The sequence below is a fragment of the Danio aesculapii genome, unplaced genomic scaffold (assembly GCF_903798145.1).
Source record: "Danio aesculapii unplaced genomic scaffold, fDanAes4.1, whole genome shotgun sequence".
NCBI classification, from domain to species: Eukaryota; Metazoa; Chordata; class Actinopteri; order Cypriniformes; family Danionidae; genus Danio; species Danio aesculapii.
In genome coordinates this window covers 7,501-20,000 of record NW_026613729.1, presented here as the reverse complement: position 1 = coordinate 20,000, position 12,500 = coordinate 7,501, and the positions used below count along the sequence as shown (strand labels likewise).

Genomic DNA, 12,500 nt, shown 5'->3' with positions numbered 1-12,500 from the left:
ATGTTGCCTGGTCTGATGAGTCTCCATTTCTGCTGCCACATTCGGATGCTCAGCTCAGAATTTAGCATCAACAACATGAAAGCATGGATCCATCCTGCCTTGTATCAGCGGTTCAGGCTGGTGATGGTGGTGGTGTAACGGTGTGGGGGATATTTTCTTGGCACACTTTGGGCTCATTAGTACCAATTGAGCTTCAGGTCAACGCCACAGCCTACCTGAGTATTGTTGCTGACCATGTCCATCCCTTTATGAGCACAGTGTCTCCATCTTCTGATGGCTACTTCCAGCAGGATAACACACCATGTCATAAAGCGTGAATCATCTCAGACTGGTTTCTTGAACATGACAATGAGTTCACTGTACTCAAATGGCCTCCACAGTCACCAGAGCTCAATCCAATAGAGCACCTTTGGGATGTGGTGGAACGGGAGATTGGCATCATGGATCTACAGCCGACAAATCTGCAGCACCTGAGTGATGCTATCATGTCAATATGGAGCAAAATCTCTGAGGAATATTTCCAGTACTAGTAAGGTATACCTAATAAAGTGGCCGGTGAGTGTATATCTATATATAGCATATATTTATGCTGGAATAGTTGGTGGTTCATTCTGCTGTGGCGACCCCTAATAAATGAGGAACTAAGCCGAAGGAAACTTAATGAATGAATATACTCTATTTTTTGCTGCCAGTATTGCTCACTCATTTACTGTGTAATATTTAAGCCCTATTAACGTTGTCAGCACAGTGACTGACATAAGCCTGATTTTCTCTCTGCGCTCTGAGATTTTTTGAGTCCTGATGAGTGAATTTTCCTCTGCGTTACTGAGCTTTTTCTCTGTCAGATTGTGAAGAATGTGAAGGGTTGCAGAGCCTAACCTGCAGACGTCTCAGCTAATCAAACAATTAACCTCTGCTGGAGAGGAGGAGAAGAAAAATAAAGAAACCATTCCTCACTGCGCTTCAGAATAATCCTGCAGAAGCAGACCAAGAGAAGAACAGAAACACTCGCTGAGATTTATACTTATACTGCACAAATCCTCAAATTAAGCCTGCATGAAGACACTCAGCCATACATCACACACACACACACACACACACACACACACACACACACACACACACACACACACACACACACACACACACTGCATGCTATTAGAAAAATCTGACGTTGCAATATTTTGCTTTTGCTAATCATAACAGTTTTAATAACTCATTTCTAATTTCTCTCTTTGCCATGATGACAGTAAATAATATTAGACTAGATATTCCTCAAGACACTAGTATTCAGCTTAAAGTGACATTTAAAGGCTTAACTAGGGTAATTAGGGAAGTTCAAAACTAATATTGCATAAAGAGGGCTAATAATATTGACTTTAAAATGGGTTTAAATTATTATTATTAACATATTATATTTAATTAATGTATTTAATTTATAAATATATATATATATATATATATATCCGTGTTTCCTCTAGGACTTTTTTTCCAGCTGTGGCGGCAGACTCTGTTGGGTCTTTTACACAGATCTATTAACTACCTGTGGCATTATTTCAATAACAAATGTCGTGAGCCACAGCGGAATGAACCACCAACTTATCCAGCACATGTTTTACGTAGCGGATGCCCTTCCAGTTGCAACCCATCTCTGAAAAACATCCATACACACTCATACACTACGGACAATTTAGGCTACCCAATTCATCTGTACCGCATGTCTTTGGACTGTGAGGGAAACTGGAGCACCCAGAGGAAACCCATGCAGGGAGAACATGCAAACTCCACTCAGAAACACCAACTGACCCAGCCGAGGCTTGAACCAGCAACCTTCTTGCTGGGAGGTGACAGCACTACCTACTGCGCCACTGCGTCACCCTATAGTGGCGCAGTAGGTAGTACTGTGTATATATATATATATATATATATATATATATATATATATATATATATATATATATATATATATATATATATATATATATATATATATATATATATATATATATATATATATATATATATATATATATATATATATATATATATATATATATATATATATATATATATATATATATATATATATATATATATATATATATATATATATATATCAGTGTTTCCTCTAGGACTTTTTCCAGCTGTGGCGGCAGACTCTGTTGGGCATTTTACACAGATCTACCATCTACATGTGGGGTTATTTCATTGACAAATGTCATGAGTGCAGTATTAAGTTGAGATCACATTCATGTAATAGCCTACGAGCATGTCAATCTCTGTGCTCGAGCGCTGATTTCCTCTGTTTGTGCACAAAACTTCTTCCCTCGAATATACGCTGCTCAAGTGCAGATCTTCTTGTGCGCTCTCAAATAAACGCTGCTGAAGTGTGATTTAGTGCATTTATGTATTGAGTATATCTCATTTATTAGATTTGCTAGGAATATTTATGAATGTCTCCAATAGACCTACAGAGCAGCATTGATGCGTTCTGAAGTAAAGTGAAACAGCTATAAACTCAAGATAACAGCAAGATAAAGTCATTGTATGCAGAGCCACAGACATTTATCTATAAATAAAGTATATTTATGAAAACTGTGTTCATCATAACTGAAAGCTACGTCATGTTTGCTGGGCTCACGCACCTGTCAGTCAGTCAGTCAGTCAGTCAGTCAGTCAGTCAGTCAGTCAGTCAGTCAGTCAGTCAGTCAGTACGTATCCTTAAAGGTTTAAACAGATAACGCACAGCACTACTACGATAACAGAAAAGTTTGCGCTGTTATTATTCACTTTCCTTTTAATACATTTTTGTGCGTTTTATAACCTGCTATTACAAAAAAGGACTGAATGTTTTGAATGAGAAGCTGTAATGTAGCCGTGGCAGGATGAGTCTTGGTGTGGCACCCCGCCATGGAAGAATGAATGTAGCGGAAACCATGAATATATATATATATATATATATATATATATATATATATATATATATATATATATATATATATATATATTATCAACGCAATCTCAACGCAATTCGTAACTTTTTGATTTAATGGCTAATTCGTATGAATTTGTACGATCTAATTTGTACAATTTAGTACGAAATTGCTCATCACCCAATGATGGTTGGGGTTAGGGGTGGGGTTGGGTGCCACGCCTCCTTTTTAAAATTGTACGAATTCGTACGAATTAGCCGCTAAACTGACAAAACCTAAAATACTTACGTTTCCTCGTGAGATCAGGCTTATATAATAGAAAATACTCCATAAAAAAATCTTGCTCTGTGAAATACTTCACTTTAAAATAGATTCACAGTGAATTAATTCAATTTTACACTAATGGATGGTCAAAAGTTTGTGATCAGTTTTTATCTTTAAAAAAGATGCCTTTTGTGCTCACCAGGGCTGCATTATTTGATCAAAAATGCAGTAAAAACTACAATTTTAACACGTTATTACCAATTAAAATAACTGTTTTCTTATTTATTTCTTATTCATATATAGATTCCATTTAAAAAGATTTTGTACAGCAAAGTTTTAGCATCATTTGTTCATTCATTTGGCTTTTCATTCCTTCGATCACCACAGCGGAATGAACCACCAACTATTCCAGCATATGTTTATTTTGCAGCAGATGGCCTTCCAGCTGCAACCCAGTTCTGGGAAACACCCATACACAATCATTTACACATACACTACGGCCAATTTAGTTATTCAAATCCACTATAGCGCATGTGTTTGGATTGTGGGGGAAACCGGAGCACAGAATTGCCAACTGGTCCACCCGGGACTCGAACCAGTGACCTTCTTGCTGCGAGGCCACAGTGATAACGACTGAGTCATGGTGCCACCACTTGGGAAATATTTGAAAATGAATTCATCTTTACACTATGGTCAAAAGTTTGGGATCAGCAGTGTTTTTTAGGTCTTAAAAAAATATGTCTTTTGAGCTCACCAAGATTATTTAATTAAAAATGCAGTGAAATCTGTACAATTTTAACAAACAATTTTAATTACAAATTAAAATGACTGTTTTCTTATTTATTTCTTATTTAAAGCTTTAGTTTATATTGTTATAGTTTAAATTTAGATTCATATTTGTGATGTAAAGCTGAATTTTCAGTCTTCAGAGTCACATAATCCTTCAGAAATCACGCTAATATGTTGAGTTGAGGGTGTCACGGTGGCGCAGTGGGTAGCACAATCGCCTAAAAGCAAGAAGGTTGCTGTTTCGAGCCTCGGCTGGGTCAGCTGGCGTTTCTATGTGGAGTTTGCATGTTCTCCCCGTGTTGGCGTGAGTTTACTCCGGTTTCCCCCACAGTCCAAAGACATGCGCTATAGGTGAATTGGGTAGTGTACGAGTGTGAATGTAGGAGTGTATAGGTGTTTCCCAGTACTGGGTTGCAGCTGTAAGGGCATGACCTGTGTAAAACATATGCTGGGTAAGTTCATTACGCTGTGGCGACCCCAAGTTAATAAAGGAACTAAGCCAAAAAGAAAATGAATGAATGAATGATGATTTGATGCCCTAAGAAACATTCTTATGATGCTAAATGATTATTATTATCAGTGCTGCTTTATATTCACTAATAACTTATGTGGATGTTGTCCAGTCAAGTGACTGCTTTTTGCAGTCTGGTGTGAAACAAAACCGAAAAGGCTGAAAAAAATACTACAATATATTATTTTTAGGGCGGCACAGTGGCTCAGTGGTTAGTAATGTCGCCTCACAGCAAGAAGGTCGCTGGTTCGAGTCCCGGCTGGCTCAGTTGGCATTTCTGTGTGGAGTTTGCATGTTCTCCCCGTGTTGGCGTGGGTTTCCTCCGTGTGCTCCGGTTTCCCCCACAGTCGAAACACATGCGCTATAGGGGAATTGATGAACTAAATTGGCCGTAGTGTAAGAGTGTGTGTGTAAGTGAGTGTGTATGGGTGTTTCTCAATACTGGGTTGCAGCTGGAAGGGCATCCGCTTCGTAAAACAGATGCTGGATAAATTGGTGGTTCATTCTGCTGTGGTGATCCCTGATTAACAAAGTGACTAAGCTGAAGGAAAATGAATGAATATCATTTGTAACTGGTCTGTACCAAAGGAAACGCACTACAGGTGTGAAAGTCTGTTGTTATATCTCTGAATACGCCATCAGGAGCTCAGATAAAAGCGCTCAGTAAATCCACACACAAGCAAAATGTGTAGAGCGCAGAGTAGTAATTAAATTTCTTAATTAAATCTGATTTATTCCGAGCTTTGGCCGTAGCTGAGAGTGTCTTTTCTCTGGTCTCTTTGCTGCGTTCAGCTGCTTTTATTCTCAGATGAAGCACTTAAACAACGTCTGATACTGGAAATAAAAATGATGAGAGCTTTCTAAACACCACGCATTTCTGACCGGCTAACATTTATTCAGCAGTAAAATGAAGGATCATTCAACAAGGATGCATCAGATGAGGGTAAAAAAATATGAAAGTGTTATTTTCAGACTTTTTTGACTCATTTATAGTCAATTTTTTTATATATAATATGTATAATATTGTAATATTGTATAATATTGGCTTGTTTTTCGAAATCATAAGTCAAAATGAAGTGAGTTTTTCCTTAAAAGAAGTTCAACTATATATTTAGCTTGTTTTAATAATATAAAAAACTTAATTTTCACATTATTTTTGAAAACAAAACAGTATATATATATATATATATATATATATATATATATATATATATATATATATATATATATATATATATATATATATATATATATATATATATATATATATGTTTACTCATCTGGAGAATGATTTCAGAATTTTAAGACAAAAGCATTTTTGCACTAAAGACTGACTGCATTAACGATGCTGAAAATTCAGTGTTTGACCTTATAAATAAAATACTCCTTACAGTATTTTCACATTAAAAACATTTATTTTAAACTACAAAAATATTTAAAATTTTTACAGAATTTCCTGTGCTTTTAATGACAAAAACGCAGCTTCTGTGAGCTATAATGTATATCCAGCTTCTTGATCAGTTTCTCCATCTAAGCCTGCAGTAATGATGCAAAAAAAATCAGTGTTTGATCTCAGAAATAAAATACTCCTTACAGTATATTCCCAGACAAATCAGCTATTTGTAATTGCAAAAATATATCTCAATTTGACAGATTTTACTGTATTTATATTTACAAAAACACAGCTTCAGTGAGCTATAATGTTTATCCAGCTTCTTAGTTTCTCCATAAGCCAGCAGTAATGATGCTGAAAATTCAGTGTTTAATCTAAGAAATGAAAAACTCTTTAAAGTATGTTCCTATAAAATACAGCTATTTGTAATTACAAAAATGTGTCTCAATTTGACTGATTTTACTGTGTTTTTATTTACAAAAACACAGCTTCAGTGAGCTATACTGATATGCAGCTTCTCAGTTTCTCCATAAGCCAGCAGTAATCAAGCTGAAAATTCAGTGTTTAATCTAATAAATTAAAAACTCCTTAAAGTATGTTCCCATATAATACAGCTATTTGTAATTGCAAAAATATATCTAAATTTTACCCATTTTACTGTATTTATATTTACAAAAACACAGCTTCAGTGAGCTATAATTGATATCCAGCTTCTCAGTTTCTCCATAAGCCAGCAGTAATGATGCTGAAAATTCAGTGTTTAATCTAAGAAATTAAAAACTCCTTAAAGTATGTTCCTATAAAATACAGCTATTTGTAATTGCAAAAATATATCTCAATTTGACTGATTTTACTGCATTTTTATTAACAAAAACACAGCTTCAGTGAGCTATACTGATATGCAGCTTCTTGATCAGTTTCTCCATCTAAGCCCGCACTAATGATGCTGAAAAATCAGTGTTTGATCTCATAAATAAAATACTATTTACAGTATTTTAACATAAAAAAAGCACAATTTGAAACTACAAAAATATTTCTAAATTTGTATGATTTTCTAGTATTTTTAATGATTTAGACTATTTGGGGCTTTTTTAATCAGTTTCTGCATCTGAGCAGAACTAATAATGCTGAAAATTCAGCGTGTCATCTCAGAAATAAAATATTCTTTACAGTATATTCCCTAAAAACAGTTGCATGAAATTGCAAAAATGTCTTAATTTGACTGATTTTGCTGTATTTTTATTGACATACTGTAGATGCAGTTTCTGTAAGCTATCATGTATATCCAGCTTCTCTGTCAGTTTCTCCATAGGCCAGCAGTAATGATGCTCAAAATTCAGTGCTTAATCTAAGAAATAAAATACTCCTTACATTATATTACCATAGAAAACAGCTACTTAAATTGCAAAAATATTTCAAAAATGTACAGAATTTCCTGTATTGTTAATGACAAAAACAGAGCTTCTGTGAGCTATAATGTATATACAGCTTCTTGATCAGCTTCTCCATCTAAGCCTGCAGTAATCGCGCTGAAATATCAGTGTTTGCTCTCAGAAATAAAATACTTCCTAGAGTATATCCCTATGAAAAACAGCTATTTGAAATTGCAAAAATATGTCTAAATTTGACTTATTTTACAGTATTTTTATTTACAAAAACACAGCTTCAGTGAGCTATAATATATATGCAGCTACTTCATCAGTTTCTCCATCTGAGCCTGGACAAGTGATGCAAAAACATTCAGTGTTTAATCAAAAAAAAAAATTACTCCTTAAAATATTTTCCTATTAAAAACAGCTATTTTAAATTGCAAAAATATTTCAAAAATGTACAGAATTTCCTGTATTGTTAATGACAAAAACAGAGCTTCTGTGAGCTATAATGTATATACAGCTTCTTGATCAGCTTCTCCATCTAAGCCTGCAGTAATCGCGCTGAAATATCAGTGTTTGCTCTCAGAAATAAAATACTTCCTAGAGTATATCCCTATGAAAAACAGCTATTTGAAATTGCAAAAATATGTCTAAATTTGACTTATTTTACAGTATTTTTATTTACAAAAACACAGCTTCAGTGAGCTGTAATATATATGCAGCTACTTCATCAGTTTCTCCATCTGAGCCTGGACTAGTGATGCTAAAAATTCAGTGTTTTATCTAAAAAAAAAAAAACTCCTTAAAACATTTTCCTATTAAAAACAGCTATTTTAAATTGCAAAAATACTTATTAATTTTACAGATTTGCGACTTCTTGATCAGTTTCTCCATGCCGAAAATTCAGGGTTTAATCTCAGAAATAAAATACTCCTTACAGTATATTGCCCAAAAAAAACAGCTATTTGAAATTGCAAAAACATGTCTCAATTTGACAGATTTTTCTGTATTTTTCACGACACAGTATAATATATATATATGCAGCTTCTTGATCAGTTTCTCCATCTGAGCCTGCGGTGTGCTGGAGGTTTGTAATAGAGACAGACAGAAGCAGAGCTGATCTCTCTGCAGGATCACAGCTGGATCTCCAGTGTTTGATAAAGTTCTCCATCATCCTCTTCACACTCCTGTAAGCCTGAACCAGCACATAAATCAGTTCTGCTGGATCTTCGGTCTCCAGTGAATCAACACACTGCTGATCTGCACTCCTTTCATGCAGGTCTGAGAGATTTTTTGCTTCTGTTTTATCAGCCTGATATGAGAGAATGATTTGAGCATGACAGTGCATAATATTTCACTAGCTGTTCTGCAGGATACTAGTATTCAGCTTAAAGTGGCATTTAAAGGCTTAACTAGGGTATATAGGCAAGAGAGCTTGGCTAAATACATTGACCTTCACCATTTTTTATTTATTTAATTACTTAATGCATTAATTATATATTTTTTATTTATATTATTTCAGACAATCTAAAAGAAATAAGACTTTCTCCAAAAGTAAAATATAATTGGAAATAATTCAACTTTACAACGTTAAAGGTTGCAATCAGTATTAAAAAAAGTGCCTTTTGAGCTCACCAAGCCTGACTTTATTTGATCAAAAATGCAGTAAAAACTGTAAAATCATAAAATATTATTACAAATTAAAATGACTGTTTACTTGTTGAATATTGTTTAAAGTTAAATTTATATTTGTGATGTAAAGCTGAATTTCCAGCATCAATTCTCGAGGCTTCAGAGTCACGTGATGCTTTAGAAATCACTCTAATATGATGATTTGATGGTCAAGATAATTATTAACAGCACTAAAAACAATTGTGCTGCTTTACATGTGTTTAAAGTATAATGTTACCACTCAAAATTGCATTAAAATGTGCTTATTTATTTTGTGTTTCACTTTTATTCATCAAGGACACATTCAATCATTTTATTGTCGGCTTAGTCCCTTTATTAATCTGGGGTCGCCACAGCGGAATGAACCGCCAACTCATCAAGCATTTGTTTTATGCAGCGGATGGCCATCCAGCTGCATCACATCACTGGGAAACACATACACACTCATCCACACACACATACACATACACTACGGACAATTTAGCCTACCCAATTCACCTGCACCGCATGTATTTGGACTGTGGGGGAAACCGGAGCACCCGGAGGAAACCCACGCGAACGCAGGGAGAACATGCAAACTCCACACAGAAACACCAACTGACCCAGTCGAGGCTCGAACCAGCGACCTTCTTGCTGTGAGGCGACAGTACATAGTAGTTAAGGACACCTAATATAAAGTGGTACCCTAATTTGTATTTACAATGAATACCATTTAAAATACATACTTTTAGTACTGCTTCGGTGAACTTGAGCAAGTACACTAAAATAAATCATTTTCACTAGTTGTATTGGTACTTTTTAAAATCAAAGTGTGCTTTAAAAATAAGTTAAATCTTTGTAGACTATAAATATTTGCACTATATATCATTTATTTTAAAAATGTGGGCAATACGTTATAGATTCATTATATTAAACAATATTATATTAGTCTTAAATTTTAATTCAACTGTAGGGGTGCGGCCGGGAAGGGGGCCCTAGAAGACAATGTTCCCAGGGGCCTCTGAATTCAGGCCTGGGTGTAGGTTATTGAATCTATCATCAGAAAAATGACAGGAACAAACATACAAACATACAAACATGGCTATACTGTGGTTGTTGTGAAAATAAACTTTTAACCCTTTATTCCCAGATTCGACTAATCTCCATTTGCCAGTGATCATCATCTTCATTTACATTTCGTCATTTAGCAGACGCTTTTATCCAAAGCAACTTACAAATGAGGACAAGGAAGCAATTTACACATCTATAAGAGCAGCAGTGAACAAGTGCTATAGACAAGTTTCAGGTGTGTAAAGTCTAAGAAGCAAAGCATTAGTAAAGTTTTTTTTTTTTTTTTTGAGAGAGAGAGAGAGAGAGAGAGAGTACAGTTAGTGGTATAGCCAGAGAGGCAGTTACAGATTAGGAAGGAAAGTGGAGACTAAACAGTTGAGTTTTTAGTCGTTTCTTGAAGACAGCAAGTGACTCTGCTGTTCTGATGTAGTTAGGGAGTTCATTCCACCAACTGGGCAGATTGAATGTGAGAGTTCGGGAAAGTGATTTCTTCCCTCTTAGGGATGGAACCACGAGGCGACGTTCATTCACAGAACGCAAAGTTCTGGAGGGCACATACATCTGCAGAAGTGAGAGCAGATAAGAAGGAGCAAAGCCAGAGGTCGCTTTGTAAGCAAACATCAGAGCTTTGAATTTGATGCGAGCAGCAACTGGCAGCCAGTGCAAACGGGTGAGTAGCGGAGTGACATGTGCTCTTTTGGGTTCATCAAAGACCACTCGTGCTGCTGCGTTCTGAAGCAGCTGAAGAGGTTTGATAGAGTTAGCTGGAAGCCCGGCTAGTAGAGAGTTGCAATAATCCAGTTTGGAGAGAACAAGAGCTTGAACAATGAGTTGAGCTGTATGTTCAGATAGGAAGGGTCGGACCTTTCTGATGTTATAGAGTGCGAATCTGCAAGATCGAGCAGTTCTAGAAATGTGCTCAGAGAAGTTTAGTTGGTCATCATCTTCGCATCATGATCAGTCCTGTGATCCCCTGCACTTTACATTTTACCAGATCTGGAACTACATATTTGGTGATGTACCGAATCGACGTCGACGTGTTTAAGCAAAAGATCCAAACCCGATTCATTCATTCGACTCTGAATCGACTATTTCGTTAAAGAATCAAGTTTTAAACACGGTAAACTTTCAGATTTAAACCTCAGCTGGATGTTTTTATTCACTTAGTGCTGTGTTACACACTGATGGAAGATCATCTTCAAAACCCCATAATAGGGGCTCTTTAACCAGTTAAACTCTGTGGCGTCATCGACTTTCGCTTAAAGATTTAAAGGGCTAGCATTGCACCAGACCCCCTTAAGTGGTTTCGTTTGAAAGTGTAGAAGCTATATTTTATGCACATATGCATCACTTTGGTTTTTATTCTACTGTACAAAAGTTATTTACACTTAAATACACAGTATTTTGGATACCCGAGCTGGGTGTTGAACATTGGTTCATTATTCATATGGTTCATATATGACACATGTACAAGTTATAGCTCAAATGAAAGCTCTTGCCGGTGCTCATACGGTTCTAGCATTCTTTTTACTGAATTATATTCTCATATTAAACAGTTGTCGAATGAATCGCTGTGTTTCCATGGCGCAGAAGTGAAAACAAAAACATTTATGATCAATAAGCAGCTCCAGATAGCACAGACAGCTGTCATCTCTTACCTTACGCTGTGCGCTTCAGGGATATTTCTCCTCTGTTTTTTAGGTGTGCATAAGTAATCCTTTTATATGTCTGACGTGGTCCAAACACAGTGAATTATGTTTGATCAAACAAAAGAATAGTGAAATATGAAAACAATGATCGATCCCTGTGGCTTGTGCAGCACCTCTCATCAGTTGGAATACAATAACTTCTGCATAGATTATGGTGGGAACATCTTCCTATGATTACAGACATGTGCAGGAACCACCAACATTAATTACAGCAAGCTAGACCACACAGAACCTGAAAGGTCCACTTTCAAATGTGAGTTTATAAATAAAAATACAAAAAGCGCCTCTTTTTTAGGTGTTTATTATAACACAGACGACATATACAGGTATTTTAAACACTTTCAATAGTGTTTTATAAACATTCAAAGGGTTTTCTTTAAAATCATACCACATTTTTGCATTTACACCTCTGCATGTGGATTTGGGAAGCTTTTAAATTTGGGTAGGCAAAATCCAGGTGGAAATCCCAAATTAGCACAAGAGTTTAACTGGTTAAAACACAGAAATAAATTACATTTTAAACTGTATTGATTACAAAAACTGTGATGCAACTGTATGATAATATTTCACACTTGTATACGTTTTTTACTGTCATTTAATCAAACAAATGAAGACTTGGTGACCAGAATAGTCTTTTAAAAACCCTTTTAAAAACCCTACTCATAATTTACGGCTAATTTTGATCGCTGGTGAGCATTCATTCTCTCAGTTTATTTCCATCTGTGTGCATTTGTGGTTTGGCTGCAGTGAAAGCAGTTTCTGAACTCAGGTGTTCATCAATGAAGCGCACCTGAGTCTGCTTCAAAA

General features: G+C 35.7%; 1 protein-coding gene across 1 annotated transcript in view; it reads right to left on the bottom strand.

Moving 5' to 3' along the window:
* The window catches only part of LOC130220254 (ephrin-A5b-like), a gene marked incomplete at both ends in the record, with an annotated part of 29,155 nt that extends 20,580 nt beyond the window's left edge, over positions 1-8,575 (bottom strand). The window contains one exon of the mRNA XM_056452633.1: positions 8,370-8,575. Within this exon, the coding sequence (XP_056308608.1) occupies positions 8,370-8,575 (206 nt within the window). The remainder of the gene's footprint in view (positions 1-8,369) is intronic.
* Positions 8,576-12,500: the final 3,925 nt, after the last annotated feature.